Source organism: Ornithodoros turicata, chromosome 4 (genome assembly GCF_037126465.1).
Source record: "Ornithodoros turicata isolate Travis chromosome 4, ASM3712646v1, whole genome shotgun sequence".
NCBI classification, from domain to species: Eukaryota; Metazoa; Arthropoda; class Arachnida; order Ixodida; family Argasidae; genus Ornithodoros; species Ornithodoros turicata.
Genome location: NC_088204.1, coordinates 43371662 through 43393813, shown reverse-complemented (window position 1 = coordinate 43393813; position 22152 = coordinate 43371662). Strand labels below are relative to the sequence as shown.

The window sequence follows — 22152 nt, the reverse complement described above, 5'->3', positions numbered from 1 at the left end:
TTGAGATGCAAGCGTTATCGTCGTCGCCATCACGTTTAGTCATTGTGCGTGACCGCGTGTCATCCATTTACTAATACTCTGTCCAGGACCTGGGTGCGGCATTCATAGGAATGTGCAACGACTAAATTCATCGGGGTACACCAGCTCGCATATAGTGCTGACATATCCATACCTGATAATGATTACATCGTGCAGGTAAGAAGCTCTACTTACGTATCAATAACATCATTTATGCAAGCGTAGCATGTCGTCGTGGAAGGGGAAGTAAATTAACGAGGCTACGCTTATAATTATTTTTTTTTCCTTCTTGGTCTACGGCAGTGAAGTGTACTTGGTTTTACGGTGGCCATTTATGGCTTTCGATTCGTGTTGTATGTGTGACAGTAGGAAATGTCATGATAACTAATAGTATGGAGGATGTGATTCGTACGAAAGAAGGTCAATGTGGGACAATAGCGAGTTTTAGTGCATCGTACTCTATTACTTTGCGTGCGTAAGGAATAGAGCGGTGGTTCTGCGCAATGCGCGAAGCTCTCTTGCTACGGTGATAGCGTATCATGTAAAAACTCACTAATGTTGGGCTGTTCTTCAGCAACAATACTGCAGTATACGGCATTTGAGCTGATAGGTGTACGTATACCGTTGATACGAATTGCAATATAGTTGCAAGACGATGACACTACTACGGCATGCGGAGCTATAGATTGAAGGAGGCAAAAGGAAGTAACCTTCGCTATATGGAATGATTTGGGTTAGATCGCCAATGCGTGACTGTTCCAGGTGAAAGGAGGTAGCCAGCGTTAGGAATCTAGACGGATAATTACTCTTCCCATAGTAAGATGTACCAGGCAGAATCCTCACATAGAAAATAAAAATACAAGCAAAATAAACACTGCTTCGAAAGAGTACTACCCGAGCTCATCTTGCAAGGAGCAACAAATGCTGCACCCTGCGTGCAATGGGCATCGAATGGCCGAGTTGGAATAGCTACTCTCTCAGAAAAAAGGACGTAACGGGGGAGTAACTTCCCATGTTTACTCAATTTCCACTGCCCCTATCAATCGCTTATTCCCTCTTTCTTCCTGCATTTGCCATGTAACTCCATCACTGTAAGACAAATTTTAGTGGACAAATGATGTGTGACCTTCGCCCTCCTTCTCGTACTGTAACTTTGAAGTTATAAACTTGCGTACTACAGTGCAGCCATCCATATGTTGCATCATTTGTGTTATATATTTCATGTTTTTGCGCTGAGATTCTCAGTTGGTGAAGTTGGCACCGTTACGTGAGAGCGCATCGTGAAATGTGACCTTATGACACACTAATTACGTCGAATACATATCCCGGAGTTTACCGCCTTCGAGGGCGCTTCCCAATGAAGGTTACTGAGGGATGTTCGGATATTATTTCTAGTGAGTAGTTCCGTGGGACTACTAAAATTTCTCAGATGGAGGTATCATACCCACTACCTCTTGTACAGTATCATAACACTTCCCTTGCTCTTTCACGCGCAACCTTTCCCATCCCCATCAAGTATGTACTATAACGAGATGCTTAGCAGAGTTGTGCCTAACTCGTTACAAGTAACTCGTTACTTGGTAGCGGTTACTTTTTTTGGTAACGCAGTAACGATTCAGTTACTTTTAAAAAAATTGTAATAGTAACGGAATCAGTTACAAAAATTGGTAACTCGTTACTGACGTTACTCGTTCATTTTCTTCAGCGCGGGGGAGCACATTTCGGCACTCCGTGTGGCGCAATGTGTGGGCCTGCGTGACCCACGACCACGTGTGACTCAAAGTATTATTGCAGTCCCTCGTTGGATGTGTTGTTGACGTGCTCAATCGTCTTAAAGGAAGGCCCTTGTCTTTTGTCTTGTTTCCGTCATCTCCGACCATCACTCCTTCCCAAGGATGGGTACCAATTGTGCTATGGCTATAAAAAACGCGTTTCGACTTCTAGCGTTTTCTTGTCTTTGCTAAGCTTCTGAGAGCGCTAAATTGTGACGCAGCCCCTCGTCTGTTTTTGGGAACCGTTGGTGATCGGTGGCACGAAAACCGGTGTCTTCTCTCGTGTTTTCATAACCTCCGATCACCCCCACTTCGGCAGCAGATGTCATCACACGAAAGAGAACGAAGATCACTGATGTAAATTTCGAGTACCAGCTTTTTGTGAAGTGCAATTTCTCATTAATATTTTGTTGAAGGCAAGTGACGGCATGTTTGTTGGCTTCTTTAACTATGCGGCGGTAACGAAAAAGTAACTCGTTACCTGTGAGTAACGAGACTCGTTACTTTTGTATGTTGGTAACGAGTAACGTATTTAGTTACTTTTTTCTGAAGTAACGGGTAACGGTATTTAGTTCCTATTTTTTGGTAACGGGCACAAGTCTGATGATTAGAAGCGGACACACCGATATTACGAAGTCAGAAATCTCACGAATGATTCTAAAGCAGCTGCAGAGGCACTGGCATAAATCTCTTTCATGGTGTCAGCATGATACCTGTAACTGGTGTCATGATTACTCCTAGGAAATGAAGTGTAGTGGAAATCCCTCTTGTAGGGTGTAAGTTTTACTCCAAAAGGGAGTGTTCTACGGGACAAGCCATTTACTCCCCTAAAGGAGTTGTGCCGACACCATTTTCTCTCACGCTGTAGCCATGGTTAACAGAAAAATGTTTCACTTCAGAAGGCTAGCAACGAAAACTAAGCAAAAAATGAAAAACAAATAAAAAAAAGGAAAGCGAAACTTTGAACTGCATATATGTCACAGCCGTACAGATAACCAGAAAGCTATTGGGTACCTGAAGCTGACACGGGTTACGCCCTCTGTATCGGGAATGGTGATTTCAAAACTGGAAGATGTGGCAGGAATGATGAGGTATGAACAGTACTTAGAGTATACAACTGTTGGATGAGCTCGCTTGCAACAACTGTATTATCGCTGACCTCAACGACGAAAATGCAATTCGATTGCAATGCGTGCATGAAGTTATTAATTCCCGGGAACTCCGTCGTTCTCTGAAACTATTAGATAAACTAGTGGACATCGTCAAGTATTCGCGCTCGCGGGCGGCCAAGACCCATAGTCAAGTAAAAGTACGAAACAAGATACGCGTTAAGCTGATCTCTCTAAGGGAAAAGGAGAGCCAAAGTTCAACGAAAAAGTATAACACCTTTGCTCTTATTGCTTCGATCATGGAAACCTTCCAGCCGCAATGTCCACAGCCCCCAAGGAAACCGCGCTGCGAAACCTGAAAAAGGAACAGGACACGAGAAAAAAAAAGGCATGAAAGAAAGCTGTCAACACAGTAATTCGGACCTGGGTGCTGTGTCGTTGTGATGTGTCTTAAGGTGGCTCCCCCAGGAATAATGAAGGAGACAAAAGTATCTCGTCAAGAGAAAGGCAACGGTTCGACAACGCCAAAATTGCCGACTGTGCTCACACAAAGCGTGGACACGGCAGAAGAGCCAGAAGAGTTGTGAAATTTTTAATGACGTCTTTCCTTGACGTTCGTCACGCTTTGTAAGACTAGAGTACACGAGTTATCTGTTCAGTACAGACGGTGTGTTAAATCCATTTGAGATCCACGACTACAGCTGTGGCGAAATAAAATAGGCAAAGTGCGGCTTGAACTGACACAGCACAGTGGGCACAGCAACAGTGGGTGTATATGTTGCCCCGGACAAAGCCCAATACCAGTTCCATTGCTGATCGTGGAACCCTTCACAGAGCAAGCAAACACACCAGCATAGATGCAGTGGTGACATGCTGCCGATCTTCGATGAACACGAGCACCTCGAGAAAGGGGTTGGCCCCATACAGGGTATTAAAATACCCACCTATTCGCCAGGACACGGTTATTCCTCCGATCTACGTTGAGCTTGTCGCACTGTACACGAAAGAGGTTGCCACGGGTACGTCTGCATCGACACAGTATCAGGCCTGTTGAGGCTACGAGCACTGCATCCTTGGTAGCGTGTTTCGCGATGATGAAGCTGTGTGAACTAGCTAGCAGACAGCCACACAGGAGGGAGCCCAGAGGTCAACTGTTTATTCGGGCGCGTAGCGCGTGCCCCGCTGTTGCGATGGACATCGTCGTCATCGACGGTAGGTGGTCGCCACAGGTACTCCCCGCCCAGACACAGCGGCAGCTGTGGTTGCAGGTTGCATGTTGTGGGCAGGTTGCAGCAGAAGCAGGAGCCCGCGCTTGTGCAGGCGGGTGGGAGCTTCCGAAAGGAAGGTGGTGATGACGCAGCATGGGATGGAACGCAGATGGGTGATGCGATGATGGGAGGCAGGTGCGGTGCTGAAGGAGTCGCTTTGAGTCGCGTCAGTCGCTTTGAGTCGCTTTGAAAGAGCTTGGCGATGTGCGCCAGAAGGTTTGCGAGGCCGTGAAGAGAGATTTGCGGGGCCGTGAAGCGAGGTTGACAAGTTGGTTGTAGAGGGGTTGAAAGCCGTGTTGGCTGCGCGTGTGTGGCGTTGGTCGCCGCGCTGATGAGCTGCCGAGACGTCGGCTGCAGGGAGGGTGACGTCGGCTGCCGTGACGAGCGGGACCGCTCGGCGAGCACGAGGCTCTGGTGTCACGGCCGGCAGGTGATGGTAATGCGGTGGTAATGAGGTAGCGTTGGTGCGAACCTTCCAAGCTGACCTGATGACGTGGTGCTGACGGCGATGGCTGCCGAAGGTGGAATTGGCGCATGGTGGTGGTTTGCCGTGCGGTGAGTGACCTCTGTTGCCGGGTGGAAAAGGCAGCTTCCTCCTGGGAATGACGTTGAGTGGGCCTGGGAAGCTTGGTGCAGAAGAGGGAGAATTTAGGATGGTAAGAAGGCCGAATAGTCCGAGGTGTTCGAATGTTCGGGTCACCAACTGTGGGAACTAGCTAGCAGACAGCCACACAGGAGGGAGCCCAGATGGTCAACTGTTTATTCGGCGCGTAGGCGCGTGCCCGCGGTTGCGATGGACATCGTCGTCATCGACGGTAGGTGGTCGCCACAAAGAACAGAGTAGCTTATGCCGGTCGCGTGTCCCAAGTGTGTACCTTTCATTCGAGGAGATGATACAGTGGTGTAACCCAGAAAATACGCCAAGTGTGTTTGAGGTACAAGGAGGGCAGTGTAGCGAAATCAAAGCTTCCGAATAACGAAGTGGGCGCATCTCTAACTGAAAGTATAAAAGCGCTGCAAAGTATTACAGGACGGACGCTGAAGTGACAACAAACGGAACAAGCGCCACTAGCAACTTTCTTTACCCGTGGGTGCACCAATATGTGATGGCAAAACCACAAACTTCTTCTCTCCTCGGGTTCACTCGGAACATCCATTCTTTTGCTGGTCAGCTTTTTCAACAGCTTTTCACCTACCGCTGTAGCCTCTTTTAGTCTGTCAAACTGGGAGTTAACAATAAGCCGCGCTTTGTGCAGGCACGACCTCTTTACCGTCGCTTTTGTTGTCCCTTCACCGTCCGTCCTGTAATTTATACGTTGCAGCGCTTCTGCATTTTAAGCTATGGAATACCAGCTAGCCCAAACGTATGTGTTATTTTCATCTCTAAAGGGTGTCACACTGGTGCGGCACGACAGGATGCGACAGTCGGGAGTTCTGTGTCCCGTCGTGTCGGATATCAAGTCACACAGGGGAGACACGTCAGCTGCGAACAGGACATCTTTCCACGACAAGTTGAGTCGTGCGCTGTTCACAACACCTCTCGGCAGATGTCCCGTCGCGTCGCGAGTCACACTGACTGGGCCCAGGCAGCCGACAGACACCCGATACTGTGTGGCGAATGCAAATGGTGGATACAGAGGCGTACGCTGCTTCTGCCGCGCTTTCAATTTATCTTGCTGTTGGCAACAGTGACGACGAGCCTGAGGGGAAGGGATTTTTGTCGCGACTATGGCTGCTGCGCCGCAAGCGCCTCAGTTGTAATGAGAATTTGATGCGCGAGCTGGAAGGATCGCAACGAATATCGAAGACGACGAAGAAAAACGTAAGTGAACGTGTCCCCCCCGCCCCCCCAAAATGAAATACAATGGTGGAGAATGGTCCTGTTAGGCGAGCGGGCGACAACGCCGCCTATAGATACGGAAGGGCCTGCCTATGCCTCCTCTTCTACCTCTCTACATGGACATGTCAGAATGCGTCTGCTACTGAGATTCGCCGTTCTGCGAATTAAACAACTCGCAAATGATTGCAGCTAGCTTGGAACCTGTAGACATGAATCTGTAGACAGAAAGTCCAACACGCGTTCCAGAAAATCACCTCGAGGAAGATATGGGACCGTTTTGCATTTCATACGCGGGGACGTTCAATCATTACTCGCAGATCGGCGGTGTTTCGTCTCCATGGGTACGACCGCTGAGAGCTCGTTAGTGGATTAGCTACCAGTGTTGAAAAACAGGATCCTGATTGGCTGACTCTTACTTGTTACATCACGTCGACAACTAAGCTGTCTTTCTTATCCATAGGAGGGGTTTGGGGCAGTGATCACAGATTTGAACAAAGTTTCAACATCACACGACATGATCGTACGACACGTGTCATCCGACAGTTGAATAGGTTCTGCACTCACACTGACGAAACAAGTCTTACGACACTGAATCTGTTGTCGTGTCGCGGTGGTGTCGCGTCAGTGCGAACATATGTCGGCGACATCCTGAGACACGACTCGACTCGACGCGACACGACTGCTTTCGACTTCTTGTGTCGTGTCACTGAGTGCTGAATGTCGTGTCGCACCAGTGTGATAGGCCCCTAACTGATCAAAACGATTCCAACACAGAAAAACGATTCACATTCAAATGATTTCTTCGTTCTGCGTTGCCTGATGAAAAGCGATTTCACCACCCTTACCCCATCAAGTTTGTGTACCCGAAGTAACCCGAAGTTGTGTACACGGTTTTGCAGTATGCCCACTTTGCATGCAAACGAAACTCCAATCATCATCACTCCAATTGATTGCTGTTTTGCCCACACCAAGTAGACGATCTACCAAAGAAAACACGCGGTCCTGAGGATGTCCCCAAAGTGCCATCGTGTCCTGGTCCTTCGATATGAATCCGCAGAGCGTCCCTGAGGACGATACTGACGGACTGTCCACGAAGAGTCATTCAAATAGGTCCTGTGCATGTCCCTGTGGGTAACTGACAGGATGAGAAATATTATTTTGTACAGTTTACCTGCTAAGATTCCCCAGATATTGATGTGATACATTGCATTGTTTTTGGGTCGATCTCTGCATGGGCTTGAATGGCATTTGTCATCAACAAAGTGCGGTCCTGTGTAAGATTCCTCTTCCCAAAAAACGTGACTGTCTATGACACATGGAGCATTTACCGCGAAAAAGACAGAAATGCACGATTTTGTTGCACTGTTTTTGACCTCCCAAAATCCCAGTGAATGTCTCAAACCAAATGGAGTAAGAAACCATAGGCATTTGCATCGATGGGGAGTTAATAACTCTAAGAATTCCTCGTTTGTTGTATTATCTTGTTTGCATAATCGAAATTAAACGTAGCAGCACATCGTTCGTGTTCTAATACGGAGCGACTAAGGGTACTCGAATTTTCGGGAGGATGCGTAACTAGCAATAACTAGTATCTGGTTCTGTTTGGAGGGAAAGTCCAGTACCTTTCGAAGTGAGTTTACGGCTCCTGGAAATGCTTTTCTGAATCTTACATTTTCTTTCTGGCTTGCTTTTTAAACCGCCGCGCTCCTTGTCCGTTGTGGAGACGCTAAACAAATCAAAAGGTGCAAAACGGAAAGTGGGTGACAAGGGTTGAAGAAGTGCCGGAAAGAGAGTAAACGACCTTGTACTCAAAATGGGCAACCTTTCTCAAATTAAAATAATAAGATATCCTGTTTTGCTCCTAAAACCTTACTGGTGCTCTTTTTGGGACACTCCCTGAGGAACTTCTGGGATGGCCCGAGGCGTTGCATTTTAACACTTTTCTGACAAACTGAGGAACATACGGGGTGTCCGAGGGATGTTATTCCTGTCCCAGTGGAACATCCCTGAGCATATCATTGTGTTCTTGGGTACAGATTGCTGGCCCGCCGCAAGCCGTGACGTCACGATCGCAAATTGGTCTATAAAGCTATATATTTATATTAATTCATGACGATGGTAGAGAGAAAAATCAACAGAACTGTGACTTTCAGTTCCTATGTACCTGTTAGCGACCGACCGACATCAAGTGTTGTTAGTGGCAAAATAAGGAGGACTTTGTGCTGTCGCAGTTAGTGTCGACTTCTGAAAGGGTAAAAAATGATAAAGCAAAGAAACAAAAGTAATGCATCGACACAATGTTTTGCAAAGAATGTTTTAAAGAATTCACTGATTGACTACAGCAAAGTGCTGGTTTTACACTCTCCATAGATCCAACTACATCCGCAGCTGTTACAAGGTACATAAAGTAATGTGGAACATAATGAAAAATAGAAGAATTGGACTGCGATCAAGTATAATGAGCAAGCAGCCAAAACGCAAGACTATGAACATGTAGCATGCAATAGATAACATTTACATTTATTTGCATTGTGCTATCTCACTTGCCGGAGTCTCAATAAAACACCCCTATCATCGTGACCAACATAAACTCCTTGACACAGCTCTGTCAATGGAATGTGCCATAAGTCCAGTTACTAAGTACCGGAGAAAGAAGTAACTGAGTAGAGTAAATACTCAATCTTGAAAAATATTTAAGACAGGATATTAGATGCTCTTAAAGGGACGGTCGTATCTGTTCCAGACGACTTCCCAGCTATACTATCATTTTATTCCTCATGGACCACTGACCACGGTGTCGAATATACCACGCGAAATAGTAGCGTAGTTCCTCTGCTATTCGACGTAATACATGGCAAGAGTAGAATACCAGATGGATGTAGAGGGAATACCAGAGTTCCCTCTCTGGAAAAGCGAGAAAACGTCACTCCTCAAAACGTCTAGAGTCACTGAATAGGGGCACAGAGTATGGTGGCCGGTTTCACGTCAGTTCAGGCAGGGAGGTCCCATCGACCTCTGTGCATTTTCATTATTTTTTTATATTTAGAAGCTCATCGTACATGATGACCAACAGCGGTAAAATGAATAATTTCTACGGAATAGTTTTCGCGCAAAAAAATCCAGGAAATCCGGCCCTGAATTCGAGTGTTTCAGTTTTGCCAGTGTTTGCACGCGTATATCTCCCGTGTCTTAAAAGATATTGGAGTGAAATTTTTTTATGCTTTAGTATGCCTACAGGCCAGCAGCCCGAGCGCAAATATCGGCGCTCAGGAGCAACGCTCTGTGATATAAAAAATTGCGAACATGCTCTCTCGTGCGGTTTTGTTCCAACTTCGACGCGTGATTTCTCTGACTCCTCATTACCCTATTTGGTGTCACTTCACTCAGCTTTTAATGCTCTTTCATCTGGTATATATATCATGCGTATACCCCCTACAGGTATCTGCTGAAACAGGCAAATGTTAAGGTATATTTCGAAAACACAAGGATTTTGAGCGTCCGTTTCTCGAAAAGGCCCCTTTTTATTTCATTTATATTTTGCCAGAACACGGCCCGGTGTTAGACCTTTCATGTTACGTAAAAAAAATTCTGCTTCAAAAGATGTACACTGGTGATTAGCCCATTAAAACGCGGCCCTAGTCTGCGTGCGTACTTGTCGGAGCCCGGCTGCCGGTACCGCGGGATGGCGGGCCTCCTGTGGATGTCGTACAAGAAAGGGACACCTTGTGTAACCCAAAGTGGTAGTTTATGTCGATATATTTACAAGACAGTATTTTGCAATGAGAGCGACGAATGATTTCACTCACTTTCTATGAAAACATCACTCTTCTGCACTCACTGTCCACGGTACTAGCTATAAATGTTTCTCGGCCTAGACTTTCCGGTGTCTTGCTGTGCCACGCATGCGAGCCCTGTATGCCACTTTGATGCGGTATAGGTTTATCCATTGCTTTTTCTTTTGCATTCTAAAAGAAGCCACGTCCTCAGCCCGTACATGGAGTAAATGAACGCGCGTTTGGTGTTTTGGCAAGCATATCTTGTGACTCTAAGATGACGTCTTGCTCGAAACGCAAGTTAGGTGTCGTGGCATGGTGCTTGATTCCTGTCACACCGATCCTGTGCACCGATCCTGTCACACGCACTTTTGTCGTGGTCTGTTCTTGAACAGCCATGTCGCGCTCTCAAAAGTACATTTGGAGAGCTCATAGAGCCTATGACGATTTTTAAAATGGCTCGCCGCTCCATCGACACGTAAATCATTAGCTGCAAGAGGAACATTCTCGTCAAGACATTCTTCCATAGCTATGGAAGCTAACAGTGACTGTGCTGAATCGTGGCAGGACAGAAGTCTTCGCTCACCACACCAAAACTGTGCGTTTCCGTGCCAGCTGTTACCACACATGTGAATATGGAAATCTGTTTTCCGCACTGGCACGCTTGTATTTCGTTAGGCATGGCTACTGTCCAGTTTTGAGCGAAATCGAAGTGCATTAGGTGCGTCTCCCGCATGGCTCTGCTCTGAACGTATCTAATGTATCTATGACAAATGCGAGAACCCGCCCACTTCCCTAGCTCTGAGAAGAGATGTACTGCTGCCAGTTCAGCACAAAACATGCATTTTGTGCTAAAAGCCCTCTGCATAACTTAAAAATATCGTAAAGTGAAGTTAAGCAAGCTCCGCAGGAACTTGCGGGAACCCTGGAAAAAGCAATTCCTAACTCGATATTTATTTGTACAGTATTGGTATCACCGTGTACGGAGCTTGCAAGAGTGAGGTTTTACCTTCGCTGTGCATTAAGTTTGACCTAGCCTTTGAAATACGGCTTTACGGCAACGTAGGATTTCATTCTGATGCTTTGTTGGAAATCACTAACTCCCAGAAGTGAATTATCTCTTCAGCAGGACGTCAAAAGTTTGCCGACGAATAGCTCAGGTAAGCCTAAGGCCAGACAACCTTGCTCAAACAAAGGGATCATCGACACGAGGCCCGCCATCCTGCGGTACAGGAAGCCGGGCTCCAACACGTATGCACGCAGACTAGGGCCGCATTTTAACGCGCTAATCGCCAGTGTACGCCTTTTGAAGCAGAATTTTTTGACGTAAGGTGAAAGATCTAACATCGGGCCATGTCCTGGCAAAATATAAAAGAAATAAAAAAGGGCCTTTTCGAGAAAGGGACGCTCAAAATCCTTGTTTTTTTTTTAAAATATACCTTAACATTTGCCTGATTCAGCAGATACCTGTAGGGGGCATACGCACGATATATATACCAGATGAAAGAGCGTTAAAAGCTGAATGAAGTGATACCAAATAAAGTAGTGAGGAATATCTACAGTCAGAGAAATCACGCGTCGAAGTTGGAACAAAACCGCACGAGAGAGCATGTTCGCCATTTTTTATGTCATAGAGAGTGGCTCCTGCGCGCCAAAATTTGCGCTCGGACTGCTGGCCTGTAGGCATACTAAAGCTTAAAAAATTTCACTGCAGTATCTTTTAAGACTCGGGAGATATACGCGTGCAAACACGGCAAAAATGAACAACTCGAATTCAGGGCCGGATTTTGTGGATTTTTTTTGCGCGAAAACTATTCCGTAGAAATTATTCATTTTACCGCTGTTGCTCATCATGTACGATGAGCTTCTAAATATAAAAAAATAATGAAAATCCACGAGGTCGATGGGACCTCCCTGCCTGAACTGACGTGAAACCGGCCTGGTATTCCTTTTCTGCGCCGGAGCCGCCGTTCGGTGTCCGCGATTGGGCCGATCGTGTCGCGTGGTTTCTCCTTCTAAGAACTCGCCGTCCATGTTGAGTCACCTCCAGGCAAATCCGGTTTCCTAGGTTGCGAGCTGGCTCGACTGCGCGTTGTTCTCGGCCAGAGAAGGGGCAGTTGGCGTCTTATTGCTAGGCGACACAGTCGCGCCTTACTCAAGATGGCGGGCTCGTTCGCCGGCGTGGCTTAGTGTCACTACTCTGTTCCCTATTTAGTGATTCTAGTTATGTCGGGATCGTCGGAATCGGATCGGAGGCGACGTCGCTTCACTTGCAAGGGATTCTGAGGAGTAGCAGTGATGAAATTGGCTAGATTATGACCTTTGCTCCATACGCCCTCTGCAACTTCATCCTGTCACGGGTGAAGGTGCAGGCAGTGCGAACGAAATGTCCGATGACACTTTCGTGTACGCTTCATGTCGATCGCCCATGATTGTGCACCGTTCAGCCAAACATTTTTACTGTTGTCCCCTTGAAAGAGAAAGATGCCTCTGTGCCCGAGTGAAACCTGAAGAACGCCTATTGTTTATGTTAGCTAGGTGGCAGCTGTATTTGACGTGTGTCTGCGGACGGCGTTCCTGCTCGTTTGCGCTACGCACCCATCTTTTATCGTGCTGACGACAGCATACGTCTTCTGGAGCCAGTTGACAATAGGTGGAGTGACAAAAAACGTCTCGTACGTACGTTTACCGATGATTCCATACGAACACTTGTTTCATTTAGAGTAGAATGTTGTATTGAAAAGAAGAAAATAAGAAAAAACGTTTCTGTGATACATGACTTACGTAACGCTCTTAGTAAATAAATCAATACTTTATTTTCTTGATTACTGCTTCACACACACGTCTGCCCTGTCTAGTTCCTCCTAGAGCTGGGTTTATGGCTACGTCATCTAACCGAAGGCAGCTGTACCAGGCTCGGCACTGTCCACAATCACGACTCTCTACCCATCAATTTCACATCCTGGTTATAACATACGAGTCAGGCCGCGTTCCCAAGTTCCGCCTCATGCCGTAATTTCACTATTGAGCGAAACTCACAGCAATTTCGAGGAAGTAGGTTCTTTCACACATGAAGCAGACGATATCTCCATATCTCGCAGCGTTACTCCGAGAGAAAATGGGGGAACGCCGCGCCGCCCTTGCATTGGTCGAAGTATCTCATGTGTCACTATGATATCGTAGTTTATTTTACTAGTGGTCGCGCTGATCGCAAAAACTCGTTTATTTGATACCCTAGCATTTCTCAGCAGAGAAATTTGGCGAAATGGAATATCCAATGGTACCATTCAGTCTCGTAACTGTTTTCTACCCATATTAAATTCACTCACACTCTATTCACATTCTATTAAAGGAGATAAAAGACGATAGTGCTTCATAATGAACCAATCCCCAGCTCACCTGTTTTCTTGCCGCTCTTTACGATAGAGCGTTGCGTGTGCAATGCGCCTCCAGGCATCTGGGTGTCACAGTGTCACTGAATGTTATTTTCCGGTAGAGCCGGCTTCAGATCCGGCTGTCTGCAGCCTTACCGGAGCTTGTCAGGTGCACAGCGCGAGAAACACTCCAAATCGTGGGTAGGACAAAAGAAGATATCCCGTTCAAATGAAAGCCGTCACTTAACTCGCACCTAGAGTTACGAGCGTCTGGCCTCTCTTGCTCTGAGCGTCGTGCTCTTACTCTCCGCTTAGGGAGTGTTGCCCCGCGTCGGGGCTTCTGCGGCCGCGGAAGCAGCGCTAACTTTAAAATTGGTTTAGTTAATATCTAAGCACCTTCGGACTAAAAGTAGCCAGGTAGATTGCCGGCCGATTATGAACATAGTGGTAGCGGTTTCATCGGTTTCTGGATGCTACCGTGAGGAAATCTTTACTTTCAAGATACTTTGATGTCACAGTTGAAATTACATATCTTTTGTTTTCGCAGCAACCAACCTACTTGGTTGGAGTTCTCTATAGAAGAAATACGAAGATCGTCAAGTTCAAAATGGCATAACAAAAAAGCTTTTTCATAATTATTATTCGATAGCCTGCCCTGTCTTTTTAAAGGGACGGTGGTGTTTGTTCCAGTAGATTGCGAAACTGTAGTGTCCTTTTATTCCTCGTGAACCACTCACCACACGAATGAGTGGCATATTTTTTACTCTTATTCGATGGAATACATGATAAGAGCGGGTGCCGGATGTTGACAGTTTGCTGAAAAAAATCCCTCTGCAAAAAATAATAAAACGTCACTTTCTAAGAACCAATGAGGACGCGACGTTGAGAAAAGGAATGCCGTGCCATCTCACAGAGTTACTGGGCGTCTGCACGGCGCCTTTCTCCTCTAAGCGCCGCCCTCTCACTCATCGCTTGCGGAGTGACGTCACGCCACCGGAGCCTCTGTAACTGCAGAAGCATTGCTGATCTTTGAAATTCCTTTATTAAACATGTAATCACTTTCCGGACGAAACAATTAGCAAGGTAGATTTCCGGCCGACAGCAGACATTCCGCTACTGGTACCGGTTTCATAAATGGGTTTCCGGACGCGACCGCCACCTGAAACACGTTATCCCCAGTGCAGAAATTACATAATTTACTGTCGTTTTTCTCCTTACGGTTGCGTTAACACGTTATGAGTTAACCCGTTATCTTTTCGTGCCCTCTCTCACTTCGGCTTTTGGCACTGGTCTTATGTCCTGCCTGAATCTGTCTCATTGCATACCCTCCAGGACAACAAATTGCCTCATGCATGCTTCCAAACTAGAGGCGCTGCACGCTGCGCCTTCCCAAGAGGGACGTCGATGTCCCGACTCAGACCAGAGTGAGGCGCACGGCTACGGTTTCGGCTCACTTGCGTTGCAAAGTTCAGTGATTGATGTTCCAACGTACGTGCTCGCTGCAGGACTTTTTATGAGGATTGTCTCCCATTCTGCCGTCTCACTTTTGCCCCAAAGCGCCTATTTAGAGAGTTAATAGATTTTAGGTAATTAGTCATCTAGTAGTTACATACCTTCTTCGGGAGGATGTTCGCCTGGCCACGTAACTCAACTGCAAAGCGGTATCTATGCTGCTTTCATATGCTGTTTTTAAAATTCAGGTGCAGGTAGAACAAAAAAAAAAAGAAAATAAAACCAATACCCTGTATAATTCATACATCTCCATCGGCTACAATGCCTCGATGCTATTTCATGAAAGCTCAGGCCGCACAAGGTACTAGGAGGGGCAAAGTCAAGGGACTATGTAACGGCGATGTCCCGCGCCACGGACAGCACTTTCTAGGTAGAAAGTTGGGCAACAATAAAATGCTTTCAGTTTTTATGTGTGCATTACATTTGAGTTGATGTAATTGAGGGGGGAGGGAGAGAAGGCGTTCAAGAAGGGACGTTTAGAGCCACTGGTATAAAGCAAATGGTAAGCGTGCCGCAAAACGGCCGTTTGGACTTAATCGAAGCGCCACCCTGGACCATAGAACATCCGGAGCATTAGCATTACCTGTGCCTATTCTGTCTTCTCCAAAGTTCCCGGTAAGCTCAATCGAATCTCAAATTCAGCGAAGCAGTTGTCTTAGTACAGTACAAGCTGGCCTTTCCCTTTGGCCTTGGAGCGGGAGTGCCAAAGTCACCCTGCTTCTATGTTTTGAAGGCTGCTTCCCCTAGACAACCAGAGAAAATTCGAGTTTCTTTCTGTCGCAGACTGTCACATGATTATTTGGATAGGCGTAACGGGTGTCGTTGCCAGTACGGCTGGTGAGAAGCTATGGAGCTCTGATAAATTTAATATCTTTATATAATTAATAACAGTAGCAACACTTTTGGAACACGAGAAATTGCACTGCTGCATTACCAACGACAGAGAATACGTAGTATGGTAGGCGTAGTTTTTGGTCTCCGTCACGTTGGAAATCGCTTTCTCATTATTAATCCTTCATCATGACGGTATGCGTATGGAAAACTTCGAAGCGCTAGGTGATCTACGAAACAGCTCTGCACATTTTGATTACGCAAAAATACCGTAGGCTGGAGTGTTCCATCGACATTAACATTTTGTTAATTACCTTTCTCATGCAGGAGGTGCGTTCCCAAGCAACTATGAGTGCTTCTCACCAAGTGACACACGAACAGCCTGTCAGCAGAGAGATGGATGCAGTTGTCGATCTAGGCGATCATGTCTTTCACGTTGGAGTTGCTCTTTTCACTCTGTGGTGGCTGGGATACAGTATCTATAGCGGTTTGCACTCGGTTCCGGAAGTTACTGCTATTATGAACAAGTGCCTTCTCCTGCCGTTCCACTTCGTAAGGCTCAGGTACGTGCAAGAAAGAGGTAACTTCATTCAGGAAAACGAAAGAATCGTTTATCCTACGTGTGTCGCAAAACAGGGAAATTAAGGCCTGTTCCGACATATAGGGATTTGCTATATATAGCGCTATAAAATAGTTAGACATTTTCCTCCTGGCAGTGCTCCAAACTTGCCAGAGTTGAGCTCGTGTCAACTTTTTCAGAGCTAATATTAGCACTACATTTGTGTTGGCCAATGAGGAGACTCTTCAGCGATGACGTCGCGGAAGTCGTGGAGTTGTTTTGCTTCCGCATTTCACGGCACGACGACCGCATTGGAACCGGCGAGTCTGTGATGCAAAATGTCTGATAATTTTTCGTTCAGTCAGTTGCTTGAACTTGTTTGTTCGAATGCTGTCAAACTCCGGAGGCGCCATGACGGGAGAGACCGGAAACGGACACCGAACTTCCGCTAAGTTATAGCTGTAGCGCCGCATTGCAAGTGCGAACCGTCCGATAACAGGGAGCGCTGTTTCTGCACGGTGTTTTGTAGCGCTATATGTCAGGACAGGCATAGAGTTTCAATTTTCAAAAGTTGGAAACACAGTTGCGCTTAATAAGAGATATGCGAAACAGCCTCAGCTCTCGCTCCCAACCGCCATGGTTGGGGCACATGTCTCAGCAGCCGAATAGCGCGGGCACGGGGATAACGATGATCACGGACATCACAGGCATCGCTGGAACTGAATCATTTTTGCGAAATTTTTGCCGCACGACTCTTAGGTATCCTCGGTAGGGTACCAAACCGGTGGAACGTATTAATGGATAAAACTGGTCACCGCAGTCTCAACGGAAGATGTCCCACAGTTTCGTGGTCGACTCCATTTTCAGCCTGATATTACCCGGCATTTGTATCCGCACTGGGCATTTGCATTTATTTTGTTTTGTGCACTACTTAAATTTTAGTTTTAGGTGCTATCGTGATAAAGTTCAATGAGGTACTGGTGCTCTTATGAATCTTCGTATTTTATCGCGTCACAGTGAGAGAGCAATTTCATTTGGGGAATATTGATATACAGGGCTCTAACGTGTCCAGAAATTATATTTAAAGCGAGCAATAAAAGAAAAGCAAGTGGTACTTTTCTGCTACTTGAGTAAGAAACAGGTACTGCTTCACTAGTAGCACCTGTTTCTTAGTCAAATAGCTAAAAAGTAGCTCTCGTTTCTCTTTTATCGCTCGCTTTAAATAAAATTTATGGACACGTTGGAGCAAACACCCTGTATAAGCATTTCACACTATTTGTCACAATGCGCGAAGCAATGAGCTCTTAATTCTTCGATTCCTTAAGGTGTTGGGATTCTTGGAACCATGCCGCTGCTGCTACCTCAAAAGATCACGTTGTAGTTATAGTATTAAATTATGTAATTTAGTCCTGAGTTTCAGCTCTAGATGATGTGGGTAATTGTATGGTTTTATTATCACTCTTGCTTGTTCTCGTTAAGCCTCTGGACTCTTTTGTTGAGCATGTAACGTCATTTAAATGTCACGCTTCCAAATCTGCAATAAGCGGGGTTTGGTCCTGTGGCTTCATTCAGCTACGAGAAGTTTTTTTTTTTTTCATTTTAATGCCTGGCAAGCCTGGGGTTTGCAAGAAAAAGCCTGGGATGTGGTCTGGAAGTGTCATTCTTCATGACAAGGCAAACCTTGCCGAAATGCGCTGCCCCTTACAGTCCACATTTAGCACCAAGCGATTGCCATTTGTTTGGGCCCATTCAGGCCCTATACCGCGTGAGCGGCCTATTCGAGCACCCTTGGCCTTTTCGAGCGGACGAGCTTTGCTGAGCGGCAAGGTACGCTGTTGAAAAACGCCTAAAAGTTAACTACAAGCAGCGCTTCCAGAACGGTGAGTGGACGGCGTCCCATGTGGACGTTTCCGTACTCGCTTCTGCAAACAAACTCCACATGAGCTGGTAAAAAGTTCTATTGCTTTTATTTTCGTTTTGTTTCGGAGAAAGCTCTCTCAACACTTCGCGTTGCTACGACAGTGAGAGAAACCTCTGCAAGTGCATTCAGTTCCCCCATTCGATGTTTCTTTTTTTCTTTTTTTGCTTTCCCTGTACTGAAGAATATCCATGTATCTCTCGATCATTGGTTTCATATCTACCCGTTCTAAGAGCGTTGATATGCATGCAGAGCACTGGCGTCGTTGTATAGCTTGCACAACATACTCGCAGCTGCTGCAATACATACTTGCAATACAATAGCTTGCAGCAGCTCCTCAACTTCGTCATCTCGATCCGCAAGGAGGCAGTCCCGCTCTACTGGGCTTGTGGTTTCTTTGCGTGTGGGTGTTGTCAGGGGTTTCCACAGCTTCCTGAGGCGTAGCTTCACGTATAGTCTTCCGAGAGAGGCGGCGTAATCGAGGACACAACTAAGTAGTATCTGAAACAGACGAAGACTCAAGTGCAAAACAGATCACTCCCCATCAAACAGGTCTCCCTTAATCGCATGGCTGCAATAACATGAAATGGCAGTTGTAATGGCATATTCGCAGTCTTTCGCTGCATGTTGTCCGGACGCAACCTTTGCAACCGGATGCAACCTTTTGATGGCTACTTCAGTGCGACTGAACGCCTCAATACTAGTCTGCACCGTCCTCTGGTCCTTATCTGCAAGACGAAATTATGTATCCGTAGAAACCATAGAAAACACATCTGCACAAAAGCTTGGCCATCAACTCCAAATGCGAAGCATCGGCACTATGGACATCCATCGTGTCTCTTTTATCTTCATTTTTTTGCTATAGTCGTGACGACGCCCACTACTGTGAGGTAAACAACGGCGATCCGTTTCGATCCCCCCCCCCCCCCCATCGTGTGGCACAGTCCAATGCCGGCTTCCTGAGTTTTAGAGTTTTAGCTTCCGGATGCCTGACATATGTGTTTGCGTCCGAGGTCTTTTGCGGATCTTACGACATTTGGTTATCATATCGACAGGCATCTTCTCCTTTAGGGCGTCGTTGACTGGCTGTAATGTATGCGCCGCACAGCCGATGCCTTGTATAATTGCAAGGGACCGTGCTGTCGGCTGCTGAAGCTGAGATCTTCAATCATTATGTCCAAACCATCGTCAAAGGAACTTTCTCGGTCCTCTTCGTCAGAGATATCATCGGGAGCTTCGCTCAATAAGGCCTTCAGCGTATTGCTGCCCTTGTCAGTCGTCAGGCTATAAATTTGCGTCATAGCAATCCTGTATCTGCCAAGCACCTCTTGCATCTGCACTTTATTGTATTCGGCTATATATCGTTCGTACAGTTTCTTCATGGTTATAGTGTCTATATCGCCAACCCTCCTCTTTCAACACATTCAGCGTCAACTCCCAAGATGACCCTGTCCAGACGAGTAGCACACTCAGTTTGTAGGCTGATAGGACGGTGCATTAACTCTTCGGTGATTCGTTGCCGTGTTCTTGCGCTTGTCTCACAAATCTCTGCAATGATATGTTTAGAGTTTATCGAACCTCCGCCAGCAATTTCTATCAATGGATCCAAAACTTTCCTGAAGCTAGAGCCCTCCACCAGTTGGAATGGATGCTCATTTTTTGCAACTAAAGGGCCTGTCACACTGGTGCGACACGAGATACAACAGCTTACGGCACCGGAAGTCGAGCGCAGTCGCATTGTGCGGCACCCTTGTCAAGGGATTTGCTCGACACCGCATACGTGTCGTTCTCAGTTCATTTTCAGCTCTGTTACCGCGCAGGGTGAAAACGAACACCCGTTAAAAAGTAGAACACTAAACACACCCGAATAGGTGCCATCCATCTAACAACCCTATGTGATACTGTATGAGTGGACCAGTTGCGCGAAGAATAGCGACACGGCATTCAGTAGCCTTGCTTAGACGATACAGAAAAACACTGATTTCGCCCCAGTAAAAGATGTCGACTTGTTTTTGATCAACGCTGGGAAACATTCGAAGCAAGAAAGGGAATCTCTTATCCTGCGGCGATGAGTCTTGAAGCAGTTCGCTGGTGGTCCTTGTTCCTATTAACGTTTGTTAAGATGTGTCAATGGCCACAATCGCAGCTTGTCCCTCTCTGGAAAGGCATTTAGAGTGCCCGTGTCAGGTTTATCATTCTTCCATTTGAAGTTGGGGCACGCGCCTCCCTCACCCACGGAATCTTGCGTCTTGGGAAGGAACAACCCGAGTGCATGCATCTATCTATCGCATCATTCTATCGCGTATTCTTATTGCATATTCATTTTACTAAGGCCAGCGTGAAGATACTTTTCGTCTATGTATGTTTCATATGCAGTTTTTCCTTCTTCACCCTATCACTCGCTGGATGATGAGCACCTTGTGCCCTTCTATATTAAAATGCCTCTACAGATTAAACCTCGTGTCTTGAGAATATCACCCAACTTCTGCCGTTGCAATACACGACTCTCACATTCAAAATATTGTTTTAGTATGTGAAGCATAAGTTAATTCCCGGTTTTGAGAAGTATGATGTCATATGGTGCACCCTGAAGGCCGATTTCTTTTTATGTCGAAGTGAAGAACATCCTGCAGTGAGTGGCACTTTTTTTTACATTCCACGGGTCTACTCTTTCCTGTAGGACCTGTTTATTTGAATTTGGTTGTTTTCCTTTCATGTGTGCCGACACACTTTACCGCATTAGTTCGTCTGAAGCTTTCAAATGTAATTGCTTTCTGTTATGTTCGCATACTGTTAGAGCTCGTCAAGAAGAGTGGTTTTACAATTGTTTTACAGCGACAGAGGGTAGTTGTGCAACGCGCGTGGCATTCGGCCCTCCACCGCCCCCTCCCCCGCACCATGGCTGGTGACATGAGCATTACTACGTCAAACATACATTTTCTATACATAAAACGCCACCTCACTCATTGCGATATCTCTAATTGTTTCGAATTACTCTAAATTTTATGACGCAGCTTGGCCGGTCATGATACGCTTTACGCACCTCAAAGAGAAATGTAATTGTACGTAAAAAATGCTGCATTTCAAAATCAAATGAACTTCCTGGAAAGCATCGAGTCCACATGGAGAACAGCAAATCACAAAATAGATGGATGCACCCCAACGTTTGCAAAGCGATGTTAAGGGGGACGTAACTAAAAACATTTCTCGGGGTATCTTCCTTTTAGGCATGACTATGGCGTACTCTGTCAAATTGCCACCTGGGTCCTGGACATGGCCTTCCACGTGTGGTTCTTATTTGTCTCCTGCAGTCAAATTATCTCTGGAATGTTTTTTCACAGCTGGCCCTTTGAAATTATGGGTAGCAGCATCCTGTTTATCTTCCACCTCGAAGTCATCAGGTATGAGTAATTCCTTTATCTTCCATTGAGTATCCCAGATGGCAAACCATTTGAAAAAAGGCATACGAAAAAGAGGGAGAAATAATAATAATTGGGGTTTTACGTCGTGAGACAACTGAGATCATGAGCGACGCCACTGCGGTCGGTCTGTGGAAGAGGCAGAAACGCTTGCTCGTCAACTTTATTTTGCAGCTCGATCATCACGGGCATGTTTGTGCAGAAGTTTCGTTAACGAAAACACTGTGGCTTTTACTTTTTCAGGAAATACTGCAATGCTGTGCAGATAAGCGTTGAAAACGTTGGGCAACAGGTGGAAGAGATTTCGGAACACGAGGAAGATAATTTGAATGCTGCTGGGAGGAATGGGTCGACACCCCAAGTGGATCAAAATGTTGTTCATGCGGTCACTCAGACAGAGGAGGCTTGTGCAGCAGCAATAGCGTCCACGGAGGTCATCCCGACTGTTTCGAAAACGCAGCACTCTGAGGAACTGGAAATACCGGAAAAGGTACTAGTTATGCGGTCTTGATGTGGGGATAAAAGGGAGACGGTTGTTTTGTAACAGGGTCTACAAGACCACTCGAGAACTGTGTGGTACGTACAAATTTTATAGTTTGTGTAGGATAGGTCAGTCGTCAGTTTCATTGTTACATACGTGTATCAAAGCCTTTTAGGCAACCGTGGCCCAGATATATTATTGAATCTATTATATTACTTGCTTTAAGACAGGACATCATACTGCACTCTAAGAAAAGGTGTTTTCTGGGTGTGGAGGGC

The 22152-nt window shown here is 46.2% G+C and overlaps 1 protein-coding gene across 6 annotated transcripts in view; it reads left to right on the top strand.

Moving 5' to 3' along the window:
- Positions 1 to 26: 26 nt before the first annotated feature.
- LOC135393063 (uncharacterized) overlaps positions 27 to 22152 on the top strand; it is a 58439-nt gene continuing 36313 nt past the window's right edge. For 2 of the 6 annotated variants that reach the window (XM_064623637.1, XM_064623636.1), the window contains exons 1-5: positions 27 to 195; positions 15825 to 16060; positions 21202 to 21375; positions 21637 to 21883; positions 21941 to 21969. In XM_064623637.1, coding sequence (XP_064479707.1) covers positions 15846 to 16060; positions 21202 to 21375; positions 21637 to 21883; positions 21941 to 21969 — 665 coding nt within the window. In that variant the 5' untranslated portion in view covers positions 27 to 195; positions 15825 to 15845. Of the gene's footprint in view, positions 196 to 15824; positions 16061 to 21201; positions 21376 to 21636; positions 21884 to 21940; positions 21970 to 22100; positions 22120 to 22152 lie in introns of those variants that run through there. The other 4 variants (XM_064623639.1, XM_064623638.1, XM_064623635.1 and 1 more) reach the window with 4 other exon arrangements.